At 49.5% G+C, this 26,100-nt stretch overlaps 1 protein-coding gene across 23 annotated transcripts in view; it reads right to left on the bottom strand.

Moving 5' to 3' along the window:
* Window positions 1-388: 388 nt before the first annotated feature.
* The window catches only part of Arhgap23 (Rho GTPase activating protein 23), a 101,749-nt gene continuing 76,037 nt past the window's right edge, over window positions 389-26,100 (bottom strand). For 10 of the 23 annotated variants that reach the window (XM_087572181.1, XM_087572183.1, NM_001428749.1 and 7 more), the window contains 4 exon segments: window positions 13,619-13,660; window positions 12,693-12,789; window positions 10,827-10,858; window positions 389-2,627 (listed from right to left, as the gene is read on the bottom strand). In XM_087572181.1, coding sequence (XP_087428307.1) covers window positions 1,638-2,627; window positions 10,827-10,858; window positions 12,693-12,789; window positions 13,619-13,660 — 1,161 coding nt within the window. In that variant the 3' untranslated portion in view covers window positions 389-1,637. 23 annotated transcript variants of the gene reach the window in all.

Raw genomic sequence — 26,100 nt, 5'->3', positions numbered from 1 at the left:
GAAAATGGGCCAGCCTCACACTTAACAGTGCTGCTAGGCCTAAAGTGCCCGTGGAGACAGCTGGCCAAGTTGCTTGCCTGTGGGCTAGTGCCTGAGGCCACTCTGAAGGCTTGAGAAAGGAGGAGCCTTCCACAGTTGGCCTGCAGGTGTTGCCCGCAGATGCCTGCTGCTGATGTAGGGACCCGGGGAGTGGGGACAGCACATTAGTCATCCTGTGTGCCTTTCTCTGTTCAGACCAGTCTCCCAGAACACAAAAAACCATCAGAGAGAAGTGATTCCCTCCATCCTGCCACCCCACCAGGCTCCCCTGCTTGTTGGGACATGTACCTCAGATGTCTCCCTCCCAGTGCTACTGTTTCTCTCCCCATTCAAACAAGTGAGACTCTGGTTCATGCCTGAGGACGGCCATTTATTTCCAAGACATAGACTGTACTTTTACGACAGGGCTTTCAGAAGCAGGGATCTTAGTTATAGCCTAGAGAGGTGTCAAGAACACAGTGGAGGAGCCATGCAGACGTGGGGGCTTTATCCAACACTGTTACAACACTTTTTAAAATGAGCAAAACATCTTTAAAAATCCTTATAAATTCTTTATATGTTACACATTAGAGACAATATTTACAGTGAAAGGGAGGGGAGAGACTTTACAGCAAATCTTTGCATAAACCAGAAAGATGGACAGACCTGGGCAGTAGGGCAGGTCACCCCACTGGGGCTCCCCTGGAATGAGTGAGGGCAGAGGGGCGACTAGTGCTTTAGGTTTATTTACACTGTGGGGAAAGAGGAGCTGGGTCCCACCCACCCTGCTGGAACAGCCTGGCTAAGACCCTATCCATCAGTGCCGGACAGACTTCTTCCCGATTGAAAGTGAGAGCCGGCATGCTAAACTGGCAGGAAGCAGGGTGAACAAGGAGATGCCAGCTGCAGGGGGTCCTAGACACTCCAAAAAAATGGAAGCAGGCAGGTCCACAGGTCAAAGAGCTTAGGGGGTGACTTAGAGGATGTGAGGAACGACTCGGGTAATAGTGGGGTTCAGTCCTGCCTCTGTGGAAGTGGCCTTAACCCAGCCTCTGCCCTGACAAGCTTGGGGCTAAGGTTTCTGTGTGCACCAAAGGCAGAGTCCTGGCTTGGGGTCTGTCGGAAATGAAGGGATTGGGGTAGAAATTGCTACTGGAAACAAACATCTTTGCACTGTGACTACAAACACACACACTCACACACACACAAGCCCCCTCTCCATGGACACCCAACTGCTCCCCAGACATTCATCCTCCCCCTCTCCTTTGCCAGGAACTAATGGGGTTGGTGGGGCAGAGGGCAGACCCAAAACCCAGCCTGTATCTCTCCTTCTGTATGAAACTTGGGTAGTTCACCCACACTGCATGAGTCACCAAGAGTCCCTAGGTGGACTCACAGAAAAGGGCCACTCGGTTCTTTATCCAAGGGACATAACTCCCCGTAACCCCTCCCCTCTCCTAAGGACTCCCACTTCGGTCCAGCTCGGACTTCTCCTATGCCCGCCTGCGGCACCAGCACCGCCCTTCACACCCCGCCCCCAACCTTCCGCAGCACTGGAGGCAGCTGAATGGGGCACAGACGAGACGGAGACTCCTGCTGCCCCGGGACCGGAGAGGGTGTCACAGACACTGGTGGAGGCGGGCGGCAGCTGAGCGGCGTGCGGGCAGACCCTGCAGGGCCCCTAGGTCCCCCGATGGCAGTGATGCGGCGGATGAGGCCCGTGCCTTGGTGGACTCCAGGCTGCTGAGGCCAGAGTCCTTATTGTCGCTGTGCGGTCGCACGCCAGCGGACTCTGGAGGTCCCCCTCCGCCCAGCTCCTTCCACTCGTTGAAGTTGAGGTCGGTTAGTGGGCTCTGTACCACCACCGTGTGGCGGCGCCAGCTGCTCCGACGCCGCCGCGTCTCGGGCGACAGTGGGCGCCGCAGCCGAACGGCCAGCATGTCGTCGGCGGTGCCACGCAGCCGCAGCCGCAGGGCTTCCACGCGCGAAGGTCGCGAGCCGAGTACCGGAGCGGCCGCCGGAGGCCTCAGCGACTCCTGGCTGCTGGATGACGCCGAGCCCAGCGGCTCTGGACCGCGGGGACCCTCGGCATCCGCGCGACTGCGAGACAGGCGACGGCGCGCCAGAGTGTCGCATGGCATAAGATGGTGTGAGCTGAAGGACGGCCGGCGCGCCAGGCGCCCCCCGGGGCCAGCGCCACCCTCCGTGTCCGTCTCCACGTGGCTCAGCTCACTGCGTTCGTCGTCCGCCTCGTCGCCCGCGCCTGCGCGCCGCCCGCCGGTGCCCGAGCACACGCTACGGTCCATGGTGGACAGGGTGGAATAGCCCGAGACGATGGAGCGCGTGTCCGCCGCAGGTCGCTCGTCGGGTGCTGTCGAGGGGCTGAGGCGACCGGGAGCCTCCTCGGCTGAGGGCCCTGGCAGCTGCCCCTCGGGTGGCTCCTGAGTCCCCACCGCAGCCTTGTGCGCCTCCTGCTCGGAGTCATCGTCGGTGCTGCTACCCAGGCCCCGCGCCTCCCGCCGCTTCTTCCGTTTGCGGTTTACCGCAGAGATGAAGGAGATCGCCAGCATCTCCCGGGCATAAGGCTCTTTCTTGGGGACCCACGAACCCTGTGCAAGGAGGACACAGCGAGGGTAAGGAGGGCCTTACACATTCCTACTCACCCCAAACCTGACATCCAATCACTACGTCCAAAACCTGCACCAGCATGTTTCCCTCTCTGTGCCTGCGCCACCACCGCACGCTCCTGTTTGACCTGGGAGCTGGGTAGGGTTTTTTCCAGCCACTTCCAGATATGTTTCTTAGACTTACTGGTGACAGTTCCAGACAATGTGTCCGGTATAGGATCCCTGGTTGTAAATACTGTTGGTTCAAGCATCCACCGTTCCCACTCTCCACTCGCTCCACTTGAGAAGCCTTTCTCTCCAGGACACCACCCTGGTCACTTCCTCCTCCTCACCTAGTCCCCAGGCCTAGATCAGTTCGATGGCTGACCGGGCTGCCACAAATGGCTGGTGAGCCTGGTCAATCCCCTGGTCTGGTTGGTGGCCACTCCTTTCAAGCCCCTGCTGCGCTCACTGGTCGGACTTGCACCATTCCTCACTGAGAAGCAGTGATTTTGGCTCCCTGGCCATCCCATCATGGGTTTGGATCTGCTTCCCATCTCTTTTCGGCCTTGCAGCATCCTGGGACATTCCAAGGACTCCGTTCTTAACTGCTTCTCTTCTATCCCCAAATGCTGCCATTTCAGGCCTCCCTGTCACAACTCTTCCCTGAACTCCAGACTCCTTTCCCACTCTGATTCCACCTTTATCCTTTCTCTGTACCCATTTCTACCCACAGAGAGGACATCGTTCCACCTACCCTGCCCCAGACGTCCTCCATCCACTGCCTCTACCCTTGCCCCACCAGTCCTTCCCACTGTAGACGCGTCCTTCAAAAGCAGGGCTCTGTTTCCATACAGCTTTGTTCAAGACTGGATGATCCCACCCTTATCAGACACCAGTGCGGCCCTTCACACCCTAGCATCAACCTCAGGCCTAGTGCCCAAACCCTACTTGAACCCAGTGGGCCCTCTAGTGACTGCCCCACCAAGCCTTCCTTTGAGGCCATTTTCACTTTGATATGACTGGCAGCCCTACTGTCTCCTGGATCCTGTGTGCTGGGTCCTCTGATCAAACTACTCTCCTCCTGTCACAGCGGCCTCTAGTGCAAAGAGGTCCATGGCCTTGCCCAGGGAGTATGGGCTGGGGTGGGCACAGGAATGGAGGACTAGAAGCAAGGGTGTGAGCAGCAAGGAGCTATTTGCAGGTCTCTGAGCCGTGGAGATCTTAGGACAAAGCTCCCGGTCACTGAATTGGGTTCTGGGTGAGGTTATCAGGGACCCTTGCTCTGGGATCCTGCAGCCTTCCTTTTGCTCAGAGAACACATCTGAAAGCAGCCAGACATCAGGCCATGTGCCTGGGGGTGGGCTTATGGGGAACCTGGCCAGTGTTGAGCCATCGAGGTAAAAGATGAAGGTGTTCAACCCATCAGTACTCAGCTGTCTCACTCCATGCTACGGACGGAGCTGTGTCCCCACCATAGCCAGATACTGAAGCTCCAACCCCTGGCTGTGATGGTATTTGGAGAGAGAGCTTTGGGAGACAACTAGGTTTTGATGATGAGTGTGAGGCCCTAGTGATTAATCTCTCTTTCCCTCTTTCCTCTGGGATACAGTGAGGAGGCAGCTATCAAAAAACAATAACAATAAATAAAAAGCCAAAACAAAACCAGGAAGGAAGCCTTCATCAGAAGCTAACTTGCTAACACTGTGAACTTGGACTTCTAGCCCCTAAAGCTTTAGGAAGTATCATTGGTCTTTTTGTTAGTGTTGGTGGTGCTGGCGGTGACGGTTGGTTGTTTGGTTTTGGTTTTCAAGATACGACCTCTCTGTGTAGCCCTGGCAGTCCTGGAACTTAACTATGTAGACCAAGCTGGCCTTGAACTCCAAGATCTGGAGTGCTAGGGTTAAAGGTATGTGCCAGCACCGCCACCAGCAAGTATCCATTGTTTAAGTCACCCGGGAGAGCTGTCTTGTTTCTGCAGTTGAAGCCCTGCACCCTGGCCATCGGGCACCCCAGTCATCAATCAGCACCCCGGCCATCAACTCTCTTCTTCACAGCTGGTGGCTTAGAGCAGATGCTGGAACACAAGCAGTAGCTGTGAGACCCGCGTACAATACAGAAGTTCTTCCTGTTTTCTTTTTGCGATTTACTTTTCTTTTTTGTGTATGGGTGTTTATCTGCATGTATGTCACTGCATGCAGTGTCCATAGACACCAGAAGACGGCTCTGGATCCCCAGACTGAAGTTCCCCAACTGTCTGTGAACTGCCATGTGGGTGCTGGGAATCGAGCTGGGCTCTCCTGAAAAGCAGCCAGTGCTCTTAACCACTCAGTCACCTCTCCAGCCCAGCCCAGGCCCAGCTGGATTCCTTAGCTGCGCATGCTCAGAAAGAGCACCTTTGTCAGTGGTGTCTGCTGATGTGGTTGGGTATTTTAGTTCTTTTTTTTTTTTTTTTTTTTTTCGGAGCTGGGGACCGAACCCAGGGCCTTGTGCTTCCTAGGTAAGCGCTCTACCACTGAGCTAAGTCCCTAACCCGGTTGGGTATTTTAAACACCTCAGTGGCAATAGAAAGCATCACTGAGCACTGAAGTGCTGCTGTTGCAAACAGGGCAACTGCCAGTCACCGCCTCCACAGAAAGGCTGAACTACACGTCTGGGGGACTTGGGCTGAGGGCTTGTATATAGTTCCTTCTGGAACAAGGCTATATAGCTGTCCTCAGATTACACACACACACACACACACACACACACACACACACACACACACACGTGCTTCATCTGAACACATGTCTGTACACCAGAAGAGGGCACTGAATCCCATTGGATATGGTTATGAGCCACCATGTAGGTGCTGGGAATTGAACTAAGGTCCTTTGGAAGAGCAGTCAGTACCTTAATTTCTGAGCCATCTCTCTAGCCTCCCACTCCGTTTTCTGAAGGGGTCTCTGACTGAGAGTGTATGAGGAGTATAATCACTCTCTTTCCAGTGATTATGATTTCCATGTCGCCAAGCCAGACAGTTCTCCCTTGGAGGTTACTTCTGAGCTTTGGACAGGCCCAGGGGATAAGAAACCTGTGGTGAAATGGGATGAGGCCATGCTGAATCAGACAGCCCAGTTGGAGATCAGGGGACCTCAGGCTGGGTACTCTGGGCTGTATGGAGAGCTGAGGTGGAGGGGCCAGGAGAAACAAAAAGGAACCCTTCCCTCCAAACAAAGACATCTTGGTGTTAAACTATTATGCTTCAGTCAGGAGCCTGTGCCGTATGCCAGCCCACACTCCAAAAAGGAACAGCCTAAATAAATAAACAAACCCACAAAACCCAACCAAACAGAAAACGGCTCTCACAGGGGGGACATGGCAGAGTGTACAACTGTAATTCATGGTGTGGATCCCACGTGGGTCCCATCGGAAGCCTCTGAAACCCCTGGCTGCATGCGGGAAGGAAGGAGAAAGAAAAGCAGGCTGCCCTGTGCTCTTGCCGTGTATATCTGTTGCTGGTGGTGACCCCAAGTAGGCTGTGGGGAACACAGCTGACAGTCCCTGAGCTGGCAGTGTCCTCAGCACTATGCTGATGTGGTCCCCAACCCTTGGAATGCAGAGCGGCTGGGGTCCAGGCCTTGGTGCCTGAATGGGACCCTGCATACTCAGGTGCTCTGTGGGTCCTACTACAATGATACTACTGTAGCAGACAGGATCTGCTCTACACAGCTCGGAGTCTGTCTCCGTGACAGCTGTTCCTGTTAACCAGATGGCCTGGTTTGTGCCTCAGGCTCTCAAGTACTTAACTAGCTGTTTAGCTAGCCCATACTGAGGCTGCCCTATGTCCCCAAATGCTCCAGCCCTGACAGCAGAGGATCAGAACACGATCTCCACGGCATTCACCGAGGGAAGAGGACACCTGCAGATGCCCACCCCTTGTGACCAAGAACATCCCAAACTTCTAGTTACTTGAACTCTGAGCATTGACTTCCCTAGCTATGTAGTGAGCATGGTTAGACAATGCAGAAGTTGGCGGCTGGAGAGATGGCTCAGTGGTTAAGAGCACAGACTGCTCTTACAGAGGTCCTGAGTTCAAATCCCAGCAACCACGTGGTGGCTCACAACCATCTGTAATGGGATCCGATGCCCTCTTCTGGTGTGTCTGGAGACAGTGACAGTGACTCATATAAATATAGAAAAAAACCCCAAAACCCGCAGAGGTCCAGTAAAGACGGCATGAAGAGGGTGTGGGTGGGTGACTGTGACTGTGAACTCACACATTTGTGACCGGGTGGCTCACTAGCGTCTCGGGGACGTGCAAGTTAAGCGAACACTTTCTGGAAAGCACACTATGTATGTTCAAAGCTCTGTGGCTAAGCACATGCCTCCAGAGAAGCCACCGAGCTAACACAGGGATTAAGGAGGCCCAGAATCTGGGGAGGTTGGAATCCCACAGCCAGGAGGCCTTAGGGAGGTGTCATGTCGACTGCAGACAGTTGTGGCCATAGCGGAGGATTTCTGTCTAGGACACTGGTTCCCAACCTTCCTAATGGTTTTAACACATTCCCTCAATTGTGACCCCCAACCATAAAATTATTTTCACTGCTACGTCATAACTGTAATTTTGCTATGCTTATGAACTGTAACATACATTCTGGTTTATGGAAGGGCTGTGGAAGGGTTGTCTGACCCACCCCAAGGGGTTCTGACCCACAGGTTGAGAAGTGCTGGTCTAGAGGCTCTTACAGAGGACAGTACTGTTGAGCACGAAGCTCAGTGGTCTTCTGAGGCCTCCTGCAGCCCACCTCAGACTAACTCAGTGGAGGCTCCCACTGCCCACCAGCAATGCCCAGAGGCTGACCATCTGTTTCCTCCTTTTTGTTGCTACCCCTGGAGGCCTCTTCCCCGCTTTGGGGTTCAGCCCCTCATCTTCTCACACCAGCCTCCCTCTACCCACAGGGCTTTGCATTTTTGCTCTGAACACCTCTCAGCTAGGCTTCTCATGTCTGTGCACGCAGACATCTGGTTTGTGAACCCCACCCAGCTTCTCCCTCCTTAAGGTTCCAGCCAGTATTGTTTGCTCATTAGTACAATACTGGAATCCATTCCAAGATAAACCCTATGTAGATAGGAGTCCACTTGCTAAGCTCTGTTTTAGTTCTCTCTCTCTCTCTCTCTCTCTCTCTCTCTCTCTGGCCTATAGAGACCAGAAGAGGGTGTTAGATTCCAGGACCCAAATTTACTAGCCATTGTGAACCAACCAAAGTGGTTGCTGTCAACTGAACTCAGGTCCTCTAGAAGAGCAGTCAGTGCTCTTAACCACTGAGCCATCTCTTTAGACCCTCAGCTCCTGCTTGCTTCTTCAGTTCAACACATGAAGCCATGTAGGGGAGGTTCAGATGAGATCTGTATGGCATGAGTCAGTGAATACAGCTGTGTCCAGAGACATTGGAAGCTGTAGGTATGGGGGTGGCAGGTGTACATGCAGAGATGGGAAGCAGTCTCACCTCTTCCACCCCATTAGAGATTCTGGAGAATTGGTAGTAAATTGTTTTTAAGATTTGTTTTTATTTTATGTGTACATGTGAGTGCATGCATGTATGTTCAACATGAGAACAGTGGCCAAGGAGGGCATCAGATCTTTCGGAACTGGAGCTACAGGCAGCTGTGAGCTGCCATGCGGGTGCTGGGAGCCAAATCCAGGTCCTCTGCAAATGCTTTTAATGTCTCAGACAAACCAACACCCCCCTCGCCCCTTTCTCTCATCCCTGTGGTATATTTCTATGCAAGCAAAATAACTTTTTTTAGATTTTTTTTTTAGTGCATACATGTGCATGTGCGTTCACATGCATTCATGGATGCATGCAGGGCCCACAGACCAGAAAAGGGTGCCAGATCCCCTGGAACTGAAGCTACAGGTGGTTCTGAGCCATCAATCAAAAGTGCTAAGAACTGAACTCTGGTCCTCTTCAATTGTGATTTAATCATTGTGTGAACTTAGATACACTTGTTGGTATTAACCTATCACACACATAAGGCTATATGGGCCACTTTCATATATGTGGCCCACTATTGTGAAATAGGAGACTTTTTAAATATTCTTTTGCAGTGATTTGAATATGCCCCCATCCACTCTTGTAGATTTGAATGCTGAGTCATCAGAGAGTGGCACTGAAAGGATTGGAAGGATGAAGAGGTGTGGCCTTGTTGAAGGAAATGTGTCATGGGGGCTTGGTTCAAATCCCCTGCCAAGCCCGGAGTCTGTCTGTCTCTGTCTCTCTCTGTCTCTCTCTCTCTCTCTCTGTCTCTGAATCGGGATGTAATTCTCCAGTGTCTGCATGTGTGCCACCATGCTTCCTGCCATGATAATAATGGACTGAACCTCTGAAACTGTAAACCAGCCCCAATTAAATGCTTTTTCTTATAATAGTTGTTTTGGTCATGGTGTATCCTCATAGAAATAGAACAGACTAAGATAATATTTTATAACTAAGATACTATAAAATTGGATAAATTATTTAAAATTAGAAAAATAAGCCAGGTGTGGTGGCATACATCTATAATCCCAGTACCCAAGAAAAAAGTAGGAAGATCACAAATTTGGACTCCATAGAGAGACCCTGCCTCATAAGCAAGCAAGCAAACAAACATAACAAGGGAATAAAGAATTACTTGGCAGGTAAAGGAATTTGCCACCAAGCCTGAGGACCTGAGTTCAATTCCCATGATTCACATTGCAGAAAACAAGAACACACATATACACAATAAATACGTATAATTTAAAAAATAAACAAACAGAAAACCCAAAACATTTTCCCCTTGAGATAGTTGGTAGAATTTACCAGTGAACCCATCTCGCCCTGGCATCTTCCCTATTGGAAGTTTTTACACACAAATTAAATTTTTTTTAATAGATATAGGACTATTTAGGCTAATTGTTACGCAAATTTTGGTAATTTAAATCCTAAGAATAGGTCTATGTCTTTTAAGTTACTGGGATTTTAGGCACAGAGTTGCTTATGGTATTATTCTAAGTATCTGTGTGGTCTGTACTGATGTCCTGTGTTGGTGTCTGTGTGGCCTGTACTGATGTCCTGTGTTGGTGTCTGTATGGCCTGTACTGATGTCCTGTGTTGGTGTCTGTGTGGCTTTTGCTAATGTCCTGTGTTAGTGCCTGTGTGGCCTATACTGATGTCCTTTATTAGTGTCTGTGTGGTCTGTACTGATGTCCTGTGTTGGTGTCTGTGTGGTCTGTACTGATGTCCTGTGTTGGTGTCTGTATGGCCTGTACTGATGTCCTGTGTTGGTGTCTGTGTGGCTTTTGCTAATGTCCTGTGTTAGTGCCTGTGTGGCCTATACTGATGTCCTGTGTTGGTGTCTGTGTGGTCTGTACTGATGTCCTGTGTTGGTGTCTGTGTGGTCTGTACTGATGTCCTATGTTAGTGTCTGTGTGGTCTGTATTGATGACCTGTGTTCCTGTCTATGTGGTCTGTAGATGTACTGTGTCATTCAGCAATGGTAATTTGTGCCATCTGTTTTTCTTCTGTCAGTCTGGTTAGAAGTTTATCAATTTTATTGATTTTTTTCCCCAAAGAAACAGCTTGTAATTTCATTGATTTTTCTTAATTGTTTTTAGTTTCATTGATTTCTCAGTCATCTTTATTGTTTTCTTTTCTTTTGGTAAGCCCTCCCAGACAAGTTTTTGTTGTTTTTTTTGTTGTTTTGTTTTGTTTTTGTGTTTGTTTAGAGAGAGGATCTTGCTATGACGCCCTGGCTAATCTGGAACAGCCTAGGCTGCCTCTAGCTCCCAAGTGTTGGAATTACAGGCTTGAGCCACCATTCTCAGCTCTCCTAGGGACCTTAAAACATATTTATCACAGCAGACATATTGCTGTTGTTTTCACTTTACAGATATGGAAGCTGCAATTCAGAAAGAATTACCCAGCATCGTAAAACTAAGTAGTGAAGCCAGGACTCAAACTCAGGACTTTCTGCAACAAGAACTGTTCTCAGGCCCACTGCCCCTCAGCTACCAAACCCCAAGACCACCCTCTCTATATCAGATGCCTCTCCACACACCACCAAGGTTAGATTCTTGGCTCCCTCCCTCAGACACCCATCCCCGCAGGACCCTCAACCCACCCCCCTCCCAGTGCAACTTCCGTCCTCTTGACCATAAACTGCAGTGAACTGCCTTGTGCAGGCAGCCCTGGCACTAACCTTGGACTTGGCTGAACTGCAGGTGGTGGAATCTGCTGGCAAAAGAAAGAAAATGGAAGTTAGACCAGGAAAGATCAAAGGTTCAAAGATGAAGGCGTTTGTTCTCCCCAGGCCTTAGGAGGGCCACTGTCTAGCCTGGCATTTTCTATGGGTTACTCCCATCAGAAGATGTTGTTAGCCACCATTTCTTATAGAGGCAGGAAGTGACATCAGGACGTGGGCCACTGAGTCTTCACTTGCCCAGGGTTAAGGACAAAGAGGGTTTTTCTCTGGGTCTGGCTCCTCCTCTCCCCTCCCCCTCCTGCCTCCTATGACTCTGAAGCGCTGGAGAGAAAATGCCAGTATCAGATGCAGTCCACAGAAACCACAATGGAGCAACACAGCACATCACAGATACTCTGAAGTAATGGGGTCACAGGGCAGAAATAGGTGCCCCGCCCCATCCCATGAGAAGGGAAAGGGCCACACTAAATGATCAAGGGACAAAGCAAAGATGAGGTGGGTGAAACACGGGTACAGTGGGCTGGTGACAGAGCCGACATCAACCTGCCCTTAAGGGGCAAGGCCCCCTTTTAAACCCAGTCAAACCATCACACCCAAGGGACTAGAGTGCCACTCCTTAATATCTCCAGAATGGAGAAGGAACCATAATGAGGCCTGGCAGTGCCCTCTCCAAGGCAGGAGAGGGAGCCAGTTGGTTCAAACCTGGGATATAGAGCTGGTGCAGTTAATCCACACTCTCTGGCAGGCAGGTTAGAGGCCCCTCCCCAGCCCCCTCCCTGCAAATGGTGAGCAGAGCAAGAATGGCTGACCACACTCGACACACACGGGACAGGCGGCAGCAGGTGATTAGAAGAGGCAGGTGGCTCCTCTTTGCTACCCCACCCGCAGCGTATATCTCAGAACTAAGGATGCTGTGGGGCCCTTTCTCTGGGACAATAACTGGACATGCTAGCAGGCAGTGATGTGAGATGAGCTAGTGGCCAGGGCCAAAAAGAAAGGGTCTGTCTACTCCCTGGCCTCTGAGCACAGAAGCCATCTTCCTCTGGCACAGGACGTCAAGGATGTGTGTCCAGGGCCTGAACTGAGGCAGGGGTTGTCCTTTGAAAATGGCTTCTAGGATGGTTGTCAGTATAACCTGTCCTTGCAGAGACTAAGTCCACACTCAGGTTTCCCTCATCTTGGTCACCCTGAAGTGCCTCCAGTGCACGGGGGAGGACACAGAGCTCAGGGCTATCTGTTGGCAGGGCAGGGGCCTCTGACTTCCTCTGAGAGGAGGCAGGGTAGGGTTAGAGGTCAGCTGTGGACCAGCACTGCCAACTGCTGTATCAGGCTGGGGTTCCCTACTGCTGAGGACGTGCTGAGGCACCACTCACGCCTGCCCAGCCTTCTTATAATCACCGGCTACTGTTAGTGACCGAGGCCGCGACACCGCACTATACCCTTTAAATCTCCAACAGGTCCGCTGGAGGAGGAGGGCAGGAGAAGCAGAGGAAAGGGAGGACGGAGGAGGAGGGAGGAGATCAAGGGGAGAGAGGAAGGAGGGACAGGGTACAAGGAGAGAAGGAAGAGAAATTAAAAAGTGGAATGTGCCCAGAAGTACGCCGCCAGCTGTGAAGATCAAGGGCTCAGGAGAGAGACCAGTGAAGAGGCCAAACACATAGCCCTGCCCGGCCCTGGGGGAGCTGAGCAAACATCTGAGTTTTCCCAGAGAGGGAGAAAGCCTTCTATGGCCCATCTTGGGATGCTACCAGGCCAGACTCCAGCAAGGAGAGGCAGGGAAGCTAAACATCTGGCCAGGCATCTGGGACCCTCCGAAAGGCAGAGCCCACCCCCTTTCCCCACCTCGCAGGTTCCTTTACTCACCTGAGCCTGGATCACTGGGGGGCACTGTCCTGCCAATGTTGGGCAGGAGGTACTCAATGTTGGGCACCGATTGTGGCTCCTTGTCATCAACAGGGGTCTGCAACCAGAAGGAGGAGTCAGGCGGCAGCCTCCAGATCGTTAGCCCTCGGGCTTCTCAGGAAGCGGCAGGCTGATGATAGGGTTCTCGTCTCCTCTATGAGTGGGGCTCCCTCAGTGGGAATGCCTGAGACCAGGTCTGACAGACCTCCCACAGCACTGTGTCCTGTCGCCCCGAAAGGCTCCCTCAGCTGAGAACAGGGACTGTTCTACATGCTAAATCCTGCGTTTTCTTGGAGTTTGACCTGTATTGTCCCCATCAGATTGTTGCTCCTGAAGGGAAGGCAGGGCTGTGTCTCCTCCATCAGACTGTAGGTGCCTTGGGCCAAGAATCTTCCCTTGCTTGATTTTTTTTTATAGATTTTATTTTTATGTTAACTTTTTATGTCTGGGTATTTGACTACATGTATGTATATATGTGCATCAGATGCCCCTGGCATTGTGGTACAGACTGCCATGAGCTGCTGTATGGGTCCTGGGACTCAAACCTGGGTCTTCTGGAAGAGCAGCAAGTATTCTTAACCACTGAGTCACCTCTCCAACCTCAGCATTCAATATATGTAATTATCTGTGTCTGAGGGTGTTTTGTGCCCTTGAGTGTAGTGCCCAGAGAGGCCAGAGGGGGCGGGGCCTGGGAAGGGCTGGGACTGGAGGTGGTTGTGAGAACTGTGAGTGCTAGGAACCACATTCCCGTTCTCTGAAGGAACAGTAGGTGTTCTTAACCTCTAAGCCATCTCTCCTCCACTACACCCGTTTGAATCTTGCTGTAAGTCCTCCCCCAGGACAAGAGTCATCTCAGACCAGACCCTGCCCACCCTCTCCTCACTTACTCTCTCTCCTTTGTCCTCATCATCACTGAAGAACCAGTCAGACTGCAGAGGAGACAAAAGACAGGATGAAGTTGACATGGGGAGTTAAGAGAAGATGTAGGTTTCTTAACCTTCAGGCCAAAGGACCCACAGTCCCAAAGGTGACTCCTCCTTCGGATAAGTCCTAAGAGAGGAGGCTCAGACAGCTCCATGAGCTATGAGAAACCCTTACAGGGAGACAAAGTAGGGCCACAAGTGGGAAGAAACCAATCAGTGCTAGGGAGAGCCCATCACAAGCAGGCTACTGGTCCTAGGTGCCTCACCATGGTGTATGCCTCCTGGCCAGCCAGAAAGCCTAGTCGGCAGCGCCCTCTAGCGGACACTAGGCACACTGCTCATGTTGGGGAGCGGAGCCAGAGCACAGCTGGAGCTGAGGGTGCAGGGCCTCATCATCCCAAGGTCCCTGGCTCCCCACTGACATCCGGGCTGTCACACTCTATCCAGGGAAAGGAAATACCTGGAAACAAATGTTAGCTTCCCTCAGGGTCAGACAGGCAAGACCTTTCCATAAATGCCAAGTACACTTAACACAGTGGTTTGTGCTTGTAGGGAGCCTGGGGCTAGAGAATTTATTTGAGTTCAAGGGCAGCCCAGGCTACCCTGTGAATTCCAGTCCAGCCTGGCTACAGAATATCTTGTCAATTAGAATGAGTTAAAATACAAAGTGAACCCCGAGGCTCCGGAATCCAGAGGTTTGTACTGCTCACAAATAACTCAGCAGCATGGATTGAAAATATCATTTCCTATCTGTGCCACTTTGAAACCAGAAGACTTATATCCTGCTAAACTCTCATTTAAATTTAAGGATAAACCCAGGCATTCTGGTGCATATCTACAATCCCAGCACTAGGAGGCAGAAGCAGGAGGCATGTCAGTTTGAGGCCAGTCTACTCAGCCAACTGGGGCTACATGAGACCTTGTCTCAAAAAAAAAAAAAAAAAAAAAAAAAGGAAATTAATTTGTAGCATATATGCTGTCATTTTTCTTTTTTGAGACAAGGTATCCTGTAGCCCAGACTAACCTTAAACTCCTGGCCCTCTTGTTTCCAGCTCCCAAGTGCTGGGGTTATAGGTGTGAACTACCACATCTGGGTCTGAGATATCTTAAAAATATTTTAAGGACAACTGGCAGCTGGGGCAGTGGCTGACAAAGTGTCTGTGGCATAGGAATGAAGACCCCAGCACCTGTGTCAAAAGGCAGGACCGTTGGGGTTAAGGATTTAGCTAAGTGGTAGAGCGCTTGCCTAGCAAGCGCAAGGCCCTGGGTTCGGTCCTCAGCTCCGGAAAAAAAAAAAAAAAAAAAAAAGGCAGGACCGCATGATGACACAAGCTTTTAACTCTGGCACTGGAGAGCAGAGATGGTGCCTCTGAGGGCTCGCTGACCAGCCAGTCTAGCTGACTCTGAGCTCTGGGTTCACTGAGAGACCTTGTGAATAACGATGCGGAGAGTGATAGATGCTGGATGTCTGTCAACCTCTGCTCTCCAGATGTGCAAACACGGATAAGAGGACCAGCGCACACAGATAACAGTTCACAGACTTGCAGACTACAGAAATACTGCAGCTGACTGAACAGATAAAAATTGAGCAGGTGCTATAGAGATGGCTTGGAGGTTACAAGCACTGGAGGCTCTTCCAGAAGAGCCAGGTTTGATTCCCAGCACCCACATGACAGCTCACAATCAGCTGTAACTCCAATTCCTGAGAAACTGGTGCCTTCTGGCCTCTGCAGGCACTGCACACACATGGTCAATGGACACTCGTGCAGGTAAACACATAAAATGTTTATACACATATGCAGAAATGTTGATTCTTTAGGAACTCATTAGACAAATCTGAGCTAGTCAACATACTCGGGGCTTGGCCCTCAACCTTAGAGAAGATCATTCTTCTAGAACATGCACGAATCATTCAAAAGCCAAATCTCCAGTGGCTCCTTGGCGTCTACACTGCACAGGCCAAGTCATCTTCTCACAGTGGAGTAAAATGAGAATGGGTGATGATTTTCTAAGAACTAACGCCCCTTCCAGAGTTCACACATGGAGAAACATGTTACTACGCAGAACTACATCACAGTAATAGCACTGCACATGAAACCCACGGAGAAACCCTAGCTGTCTATGCATCAGTCTGAATGGCATTTAGGTGTAGTCATTAAGAAAAGGTTTCTCTCTACAGAAGATGTTACGAGTGGGTGAAGACAGACCAGAGGATAGAAAAACGTATTTGCAGAGCTGATAAAGGATTCCTGTGTAAAATACAAAAGAACACTTGCACCGCAAAACAGGAGGATAAACGAAAATGGGCCAAAGACCTGAACATCAAGAAAGAAACCACAGATGACAAGTGAGCACAGGTGGGGACTGCAGCTGGGTGGTGAGCACAGGTGGGGACTGCAGCTGGGTGGTGAGCACAGGTGGGGACTGTAGCTGGGTGATGAGCACAGGTGGGGACTGCAGCTGGGTGGTGAGCACAGGTGGGGACTGTAGCTGGGTGATGAGCACAGGTGGGGACTGCAGCTGGGTGGTGAGCACAGGAGGTGGGGACTGCAGCTGGGTGGCAGAGCCCTTGCCTGGCACATGTGAGGCTGCAGGGTCAATCCCCATAGGCCAATGTGAATGAGGCTACTGGTGGGGACACCACAAGGACACACAAAGGAAAACCACACAGTACCACCACACAGCCGGTAGGAGGAGGACGATGATATCAGTTATATTGGACAACACCAATACTGACAAGAACTGAACGCGGCTGAGGGGTGGGGAGGCAGAGGTAGGTGGATCCCAAGCTTCTGAGAATCTGCAGAGTTTAAGGACAGATGGGGCTCCTCAATGAGACTTTGTATGAGAAAAAAGGAAAGAAAAGAGAACCCAAACAGAAACTTCAGCTTTCTTTCACTGCTGGAAGAGATGGCAAGCCACTCTGGATCACACCCATGATTGTTTGCTAAGCTAACAATACTCTTTTCCTGTGACCTTGCAGTCCTGGTCATGGGTGCCAAAATCATAAGTTCACACAGATAGATCTGCACATAGCTGTCTGTGAAACAGCTTGATTTGTAACAGCTGAGGCTCGAGGGCAACCACACTGTCTGCTGTGGTTTGCACAAATCCAAGGGCATCAAAGGCTTGGTGCCCAGGTGGCACTACCAGAAGGCACTTTAGGAGGTGGAGCCTTGTGGCCATACCCCAGAGGGGAGGGTGGGACCCAGCCTACCTTTCTCCCTCTTTCTCTGTGCTCCCAAGCTAATAAGGTGGACAGTTTTACTCCTCTCCGCTCCAGCTACAATCACAAAGTGATACCAGAGGCCAAATGCAACAGAGGCACTGACACACGGACCGGAGTCATTGGAACTGTGAGCCAAAATAAACTTCCCTCGACAAGAGACACCCTCAGGTGTCTCACTAAGTGACTGAGCTCTGACGCATAACTCTCAGGGGAGGAATGAATAAATGAGCCCCGATATACCCCGTGGGATATTATTCAATATCAGATGGAAGCAGGCTATGGTCAGGGATGGTGGTACATGCATGTAATCTCAGCACTAGGGTGACTGAGGCAGGAGGATCTGTGCGAATTCCCGGGCAAACATGGTCTACACATCAAGATCTTGTTTCAAAAGCAGACAAGCAAAACAACAACAACAACAACAACAACACCTATTTACTGGGTCATGGAAAGACACAAGGTGGGGGACTGGAGAGATGACTCAGCGGTTAAGAGCACTGACTGCTCTTCCAGAGGTCATGAGTTCAATTCCCAGCAACCACATGGTGGTTCACAGCCATCTACAATGGGATTTGATGCTCTCTTCTGGTGTGTCTGAAGACAGCGACAGTGTACTCACATATATAAAACAAATAATTCTAAGAAAAAAAAGACACAAGGGGACTAACTCACACCTCTGGAACCACTGCTGTGTCATCTGTGTTGCCAATGTCCACACTGCTTGACTTCAGCCCCATGATGTTGTGGAAAAGGCAAACCCCAGGTACAGTGTGAGGGGGAAGGTGAAGGCAGAGTGCACCTGACAGTTAGGGCTCTGGCGGCGATCTGTATGACACTACAGTGATGGACACATGTCATGATGTGTCTCTCCAGGCCCACAGAGCATACAGGAGTGAACTCTAATGTTAGCCATGACGTTAATTATGAATGCCAGTCGGTAGGATGAGCTGTCGGGTTCTTGGTGGTGCTGGGTGTAGAACCCAGGGCTGTGAACTGAGCTAGAGCCCGCCACACTCTAGGTGACTATGACCAGTTCTCTGTCATGGCAGAGGCTCTAGCTTGGGGGTATGTGGATAACGGTGAAGGGTCCATGTGGTGCGCTCGGGGGTGTTTCTGTAGCTTCTGCTCAATTCTGCTATGAATCTAAAACTCCCTTTAAATGTTTAGAAAAAACGTACTTGCTAAGAGGTAAAACAAACTAAGCAAAGTTGTGGCCTTGCGTCCGGGTGTCATGAAAGAGTGATGACAGTGATGTCAGGTGAGCTGAAGACCCTATTTATCAGCCAAGGTGGGACCCGGGAACCCCGAAGATGCAAGAGGTAAGGAAAAATCTCAAGTGGACAGAAATACAGAGCGAAGTAAAAAGACATCAGTTTTTCTTGTGGCGGTGGCTGAGACGGGGCCTTTCAATGTAGCCCAGGCTGGCCTCAATGTCACAGAGATTCCCCTACCTCAGCCTTTTGAGTGCCGGGGTACAGGCATGATTTACCAGACCATACCAAAGGTGTCTAAGCCAATGTTTTGCAAAAAGATAGGATTAGTGTAATCAGGGCAAGTGAAGATGGGTTGGAGAGATGGTTTAGTGGTGGAGAGCACTGGCTGCTCTTCCAGAGGTCCTGAGTTCAATTCCCAGCACTCAAATGGCAGCTAACACCCACTTGTAACTCTAGTTTCTGGAGAGCCAACCTCCTCTACAAACACGTTGTGCACGGACACAATCCAGTTACAACGATACATAAATACACATAAAATAAAAAACAGCGAATGACGACCAGCTGAGCTGTTCTGGGGAGGGGGCTCAGCTGGAGTAACATGCCAAAGTCCTGGGTTTGGTCTCCACGACACTATGAGCAGGAGGCAAGAGGATCAAGTTCAAGGTCCCTCTGAACTTGCTTAGCAAGTTGAAGGCCAGTCTGCTACCTGAGAGACAAAGGCTCAAAATACGAGGGCCTCCCAACCCTGGGAACAATTCCAGTCAGAGAGTCCCAGAAGGCTCTGTAAGTCAGAGAGCTGGACATTAACAGGCTGAATGTGGCCAGGCTGTAGTGGCACACACCTTTGATCCTAGCACTCAGGAGGCAGAGGCAGACATCTTTAAGGTCCAGGCCAGCCTGGTCCACAGAGTGAGTTCCGGGACAGCCAGGACCACACAGAGAAACCCTGTCTTGAAAGCACAACAAAACCTCCAACAAATGCAAGTGTGATTTGCAGGAGGCTCAGCTCCAGCCAGAAGCACAGGGCTCCACTCTTGGTGGCGGAAGCAGATGATGTCAGCTGAGACTAAGCTTGGAGTGTGATAGCCCTGAGCCTAAAATGGGTGGGTCAATCTCTGCAGCATTCACTGGGGCAGAACCTGAAACGCTGAACCTCCAGGGGTCTACTTCACACCCACAGCCCCATCCCTCTAGCAGCAAGAGTATCATTTAGGAAGCCTTAAAAGTTTCCACAGTCCTCTGCCTGCATAGATCTCTCTATCATGGCTAGGGCTCACCTAGGGATCTCAAGAGGGCTAGAAAAATCTGCCCATCCCACAGGCAGGAAAGCTAAGTGTGGTCCTAGAGGCCCCTGGCACACACAGAAGGGAGGCAGCTTACTCTGGGAAGAGCTTGTCCAACACAGACCCAACACCAGCATAAGCCTCGGAAAAGGCTGAACACAGGAACACTGCAGAGACCCCCGCTGCAGGGGACAGGAAGGTTCCATGTTCTGAGGACCCAGAAAGGGTTCCTCAGGTTTCCTTTCCACTCCTACTGTGCTCCCTGCCAAACTCCACATCCCCACTCTCTACAAACAAACAAACAAACAAACAAAACAAACAAACAAACAAACAAACCTGGTCTTATCTAGTAGCCCTGGCTATATAGAAGAGGCTGGCCTCAAGCGTGCAGTGAATCTCCTCCTGCTTTGGTCTCTCAAGTGCTGTGATTACAGGCGTGAGCCACAACCACCCCCCCCCAAGACATTTCAGAAAGATGTTTCTTTCTTACAACATGAGAACAGACCCCTGGGTGCACTGCCATTGCAAGGGAGCAGAGGGTTGGGTAGCAACGGGTGCTGCCTGCCTCTGCTTTGACGCCACTTTTAGCGGTGTTTATGTTCTATTGTGTGCACGAATTGTCCTACCTTTTATTCCTTTTCATACAGTCTTCTACTTTATATTTATTTGTACATTTCCATTCATTACTGGGCACTCTTTTTCCTTCCTTCTTCCTTCTTTCCTTTAGTAGTGTTTTGACTTTATTTTGTGTTTCAATTTTGTTGTTGGTTTTTGTTTGTTTTAAGACTGGGTTTCTCTGGCTATCCTGAAATTTGCTCTGTAGACCAGGCCTGCCTTGAACTCAGAAAGATCCTCCTGCTTTTGGCTCCCAAGTGCTGGGATTAAAGGAATGGGCCACCACCACGTGTATTTCAATTTTTTAAAAGCTATTTTTAATTTTTTTACTCTTCTTATATTTACCTAATTTTAATTAATTAATTTATTTAATGTGAGTACACTGTCACTCTCTTCAGACACATAGCAGAAGAGGGCATCGGATCCCATTACAGATGGTTGTGAGCCAACATGTGGTTGCTGGGAATTGAACTCAGGACCTCTGGAAGAGCAGCCAGTGCTCCTAACCACTGAGCCATCTCTCCTGACCCCACTTATCTAATTTTTAAAAACATTGTTATTGTGTATTGTGTATTGTGCAGTGTGTGTGTGCGCGCGTGTGAGATCAGAGAGTATTTTTTTTTTCGGAGCTGGGGACCGAACCCAGGGCCTTGCTCTTGCTAGGCAAGCGCTCTACCACTGAGCTAAATCCCCAACCCCAGAGAGTATTTTTGAGTCAGTTCTCTCCTTCCAAAGGATGCTAGGGATTGAACCCGGGTCCTCGGGCTCAGCAGCAGGCATTTTACAAAACTGAGCCAGTCCACTGGTCCTGAGTTTAAACTTTCTCAAAATGGAGAAATCCTTTTTTTTTCTTTTTCCACTTTTTCTAATTTTTTTCTAATGCATTTTCTCTATTCCGTTTCTTCTTTTCCTCTCATTTATTTAACCTTGCTTGTTCTCCATTTCCCCTCCCTGCCTCTTTCTTTATCTCTTACTCTCTCTACAGCTGCCTGAGAGAACTTTAACTTCCTAACACCTCTGCACGGTCTACAGTCATTAACAAACTAACAAAGGTGCCCTTTCCTCACTCATGCTGTTGCTTTTACAGTAGTTTTGTTTCCTCCTCTCTGAGTGGTGCTAGGGATGGAGGCCTCTGGAGCAGGCAGACTGCTCAGTCAGCCAATCTCCAGATACCACAGCAGAGAGAGAAATGGAGAGCCGTGAAGAGGCTCCAACGGGGCTCCTCCAAAGGCAGAGATGCTTTAAGAGATGGAGGGACAGCTCAGTGGTTGAGGGCACTGGCTGCTCTTGCAAAGGACCTGGTTCAATTCCCAGCACCCTCATGGCAGCTCACACCCCTGTAATTCTAGTTCCAGAAGATCCCATATCCTCTGCAGGTATGTGGTGCACACATACATACCTGGGGGGGGGAAAACATACACATTCTATGCATTATGTATCTATCTCTCTATCCATCTACCTACCTACCTATGATACTGTAATAGTAAAATCCTAGATGACGATGTCAAAAGCTTACTAGTAAAAAGACTCAGTTATGGGGTTGGGGATTTAGCTCAGTGGTAGAGCACTTGCCTAGCAAGCACAAGGCCCTGGGTTCGGTCCTCAGCTCCGGAAAAAAAAAGACTCAGTTATTTAAAACAGGACACAAAGACAGGCAAAATCAAGTTAGGATCTGGGGAGGAAAATCAGCAAAGCAGAGGAAAAGGTCAGCAAAGACAGATGTGCGGAAAAAATAGAAATGTTGGAAATGAAAAACTCAATGAATGCAATAAAAGAACAGAGCAGAAAGCACAGCCGATGGACGCTGATGGAGCGGAGAAGACGTGTCAGGGATGCAGGGTGGGCTAGCTAGTTTTATGTCAGCAGACACAAACCAGAGGGGTTCTCAACTGAGAACGTGTCTGCATAGGCTGGCCTGTAGGCAAGTCTGCTGGGCGTTTTCTTGGTTAATGATTGATGGGGGATGGCCCAGCCCACTGTGGTGGCCCCACTCCTGGTTGATGGCCCTGGCTTGTTTGGGAAAGCAAAGCAGGAGGAGCAAGTCAGTAAGCAGCACTCCTCCTGGCTTCAGCTCCAGAACCTGGGCTCTTGCTCTGACTTCTTTTGATAACCACTGTGGTGTGGAAATGTCAACAAAACCCCCACCCGGAGTTAGCCAAGGTGTTTCATCACAGCTGGACGCAGACAGAGGACTGGTGGCCAAAACACAACAGTGTAACAACACAGGGAAAAAAACATGAGCTTGGCCACAATGACTGGGAACTCTGATGTAGGATCAGGAGACCACGCCTGAGCATCACAGGCTGGACGGAGCTGAGATTAGACTGAAAGGCACACAGACTCTGAATACAGCAGAAAAATGCCAAGGCTAGAGACAGACAGACACCTAAAGGGAGCCCCAAACAAGCACAAAGAAGAATCTCCTCAAGACCGATTACAGGCAAGGTGGAAAAATAAAAAAAAAACACTTTTACACAGGCAGATCCATCGGAAAAACACCAGCTGGCCACAGCCAAGCATGGAGGGAGCCTCTCGGGCCTGGACGTCTGTAACTAACTGCTGACAGGGCCCAGGAGAGCTACGGCTTGAAACTGACAGAAAAGTAAGAGCATTTCAAGATGAACACAAACTAAAGCGGTCCTCAAGCCAGCGCTGCAGGAAAGGTTTACAGGAGTAAGTCTCAGCCAGGAGAACACATGAAAGGCTACATCTCACCAGGAAGAGCTAGGCAGACATCCAGGACGATAAAAAAAAAGCCCTTGGTGCTAACAGGGGAGAGAGAACAGGACAAACAATAATCCAGGCAACTCAATGACAGCAATTACCAAATACCACTCAGTTATGGCCATTCATGTAAATGACCTCAGCCCATCAGTAAAGACACACAGCTAAGCTGCTGGCTGGATTAAAAAAAATCAATTGTGCTGGAAAGATGGCTCAGTGGTTAAGAGCACTGACTGCAGGGTTGGGGATTTAGCTCAGTGGTAGAGCACTTGCCTAGCAAGCACAAGGCCCTGGGTTCAGTCCCCAGCTCCGAAAAAAAAAAAAAAAAGCACTGACTGCTCTCCCAGAAGTCCTGAGTTCAAATCCCAGCAACCACATGGTGGCTCACAAACATCTGTAATGGGATCCCATGCCCTCTTCTGGTGGTGTTTGAAGATAGCTACAAGTGTACTCATATACATAGAATAAATAAATCTTTTGAAAAAAATTAATCTTCACCAAAGGTTACCACACAGACTGAGAGTCTAGGATAGAACTCAGTCTGTCAACCAAATAGAAGATGGACACAAGCCGGTGTAGCAATTCTATGTAATCAGTAAACTTCGAAACACAATGAGAAGAAATAAAATGTTGCACACAGTTAAAGGAACAGGCTGGGTTAGTGGCTCGGTTGACCCAGTGCTTATCCAGCATGCAGCAGTCTCTGAATTCATTATTCAGCATGAGGGGAAAAGTCACTACCATTGGGTCAGAGGCATTAATAATAAAAAATTGAGCTGAGGACATAGCTCAGTTGGTAGGGTGCTTGCCTAGCATCCACAAGGTTCTAGGTTGATAACAACCACCACAGAAACAAGACATTTAGTACACATTTAAATTCGATGTCACCTTGGCTACATAGTGAGTTTAAGGGCAGCCTGGGCTACACTTTCAAGGGATCCAACACTCTCTTCTGGCCTCTGTGGACACCAGGCGCAAAACAGTGCACAGACATGCATGCAGGCATAACCCTCCCCCCCACCACAGACAAAATTAATTTAAAAAATGATTGTAGAGAGAACCTCTTGTTTACTGTGTGGAAGCATTACCTGTCAATAAAAATCAATGGCCAATTAGCAAAAGGCAGGAAATAAGAGGTGGGACATCCTGAAGAGAGAGAGGAACTTTGGGAGTTAGTCAGGTGCAGGAAGATTCACCACTTGGACTTATGAGAAATAACTAACCAGCCATGTAGCAGACAAAGAATAAAATAAGTGGGTTATACGAGTTATAAGCAGTCACAGAACAAGCCCGAGAGCCATGGCCTGTGAATAAAGAACCCTCCAAGTGATTTTCCAGGAAATCGGGGGGCAGGTGGAAAAGCCCAAGGTTACAGAAGGTCTACACTGGGAGTCCTGGACAAACCAGCCCTAAGAGAGATGACACGTGTGTGTGCATGTGTACGTCTGTTTCTATGTCTGTAAAAGAGACACTCAGGAGCACAGTAAGCATAGTGGACAGTCCCAATACAACAGAACTTAAATGCTCTGCTCAAATCTACATAATGTATCCAAAATAAAGATAAACAAGGAGGGGCTGGACACATAGGTCCTCAGTAAACACTTGTTGCTCTCCAGAGGACTTGGTTTTGTCTCCCAGCACCCATGTTGGGCAGGTCACAACCACCTAAACTCCAGCGGATCCTACACCTGCTTCAGGCCTCCATGAGTGCTATAGGCACATACGTACATACATACACACACAGAGACACACACATACATAGACGCACACACACAGACATACATACATAAACACACACATACACAGACACACATGCACACATAGGCATACACACATACATAGGCATACACACATACATAGACACACATACATACATAGACACACACACATACATACACACACACACAACACACACACATATACATATACATTACTTAAAAAAAGAAAATCTAGCAAGGTGTGGTGTCTTTTACTCCAGCACTCAAGAGGCAGACACAGGCAGGTTTGTGAGTCTGAGGCTGAGGCTATCCTGGTCTACATACTGAGCTCCAGTCTAGCCAGGCTACATAGGGAAACTCTATCTCAAAAAAATATTTTGTTTCCACTACACCACAGGTAAGCAGAGTATTTATTCCAACAGATACGGCAAACATTCTTCTCATGGGGTCTCTCCAAAACAGACTACATTCTAGGCACAAAGCAAGTCTTCACAAATACAAAAGATTCAAAATAATTTCGCCTACCTTACTAAATCAAAACGCTAAAAGTTGAAATCAACAGTGAAAGAGACCACATGGGTCCTTGGAGACCGAGGGATGACACTGTGGAATGACTGGTGAGGAAATGGGCGGGGCTTTAAGGAAAAGCTTACAGCAATCATCAGCTTTTCACTGAAATCAGAGAGTGCCAGGTGGCGGTGGTGCATGAGGCCAGGCTAGTCTATAGTGAGTTCCAGAACAAGGACAGCTAGAGTCACACACACAAAACCTGTCTCGAAAAACAAAACCAGACCAACAAAACAAAAACCAATCAGGCTGAAGCAGTCATAAAGTGCCTGCCGCACTTCTGCCAAATTCTGCTGAACTTTTCAAGAGCTCACAGCATTTCTGAAGCTTCCCGGAAGTTCGCTACTGAGGTCGCTCTACAAAGTCAGTACTATCCTGAGGCCAAACTAGGCAAGAGTCCAACAGAGAACAAAACTGCAGAGCAGTCTCCTGATTAGCAGGGACGCAAGAGTTATCAACACATACTTGCAGGCCAGACTCAAGAATACATTACGGTCATCACGCGCCATGACCAAGGTGGTTTCATCCAGGTGTGCAAGGTTAAATGTGTGCAAATCAATAAATGTAATGTAGCGTGGAAATGTATATCAAGGACAATGATGTGATCACCTCGACAGACACAGAGAAGCTCAAGGTCCTTCAAGAGCACAGCACAGACCACACTAGGATCAGAAGGAACACACATCGACACGGTAAGTCCACATGTGACAGACGTAAAGCCAACATTATACTAACAGAGGGACACTGAAGGGGGCGTCACAATACCCAACCTCAGGCTGTGCCCGGTGGGACAGGATGGCGGACCCGAGGGCCAATGTGCTGCACACCTATCTCTAATCCCAGCACTCAGGCCAGAGGATCAGGAGTTCAAGGCCAGACGTGGGGAGGGAGAAGAATAACAGGTGCTGGTGAGGGTGTGGGGAACGAGGAACACTCGCTGCCAGTTGGGATATAGACCTGGTGCTGCCATTACAGAAGTCAGTATGGAGGTTCCTCAAAAACTAAAAACAAAACGATATGCCTAGCCATGTTCACAGCTCAATCAAAATCATGACATCTGCCAGAAAATGACGGACATCTTTATGTTAGGGCAGAT

This window comes from Rattus norvegicus, chromosome 10 (assembly GCF_021556685.1).
Source record: "Rattus norvegicus strain SHRSP/BbbUtx chromosome 10, alternate assembly SHRSP_T2T, whole genome shotgun sequence".
In the NCBI taxonomy this organism is placed as follows: Eukaryota; Metazoa; Chordata; class Mammalia; order Rodentia; family Muridae; genus Rattus; species Rattus norvegicus.
Note: the sequence above shows the minus strand (reverse complement) of the source record. Positions and strands in the feature narration are given on the sequence as shown.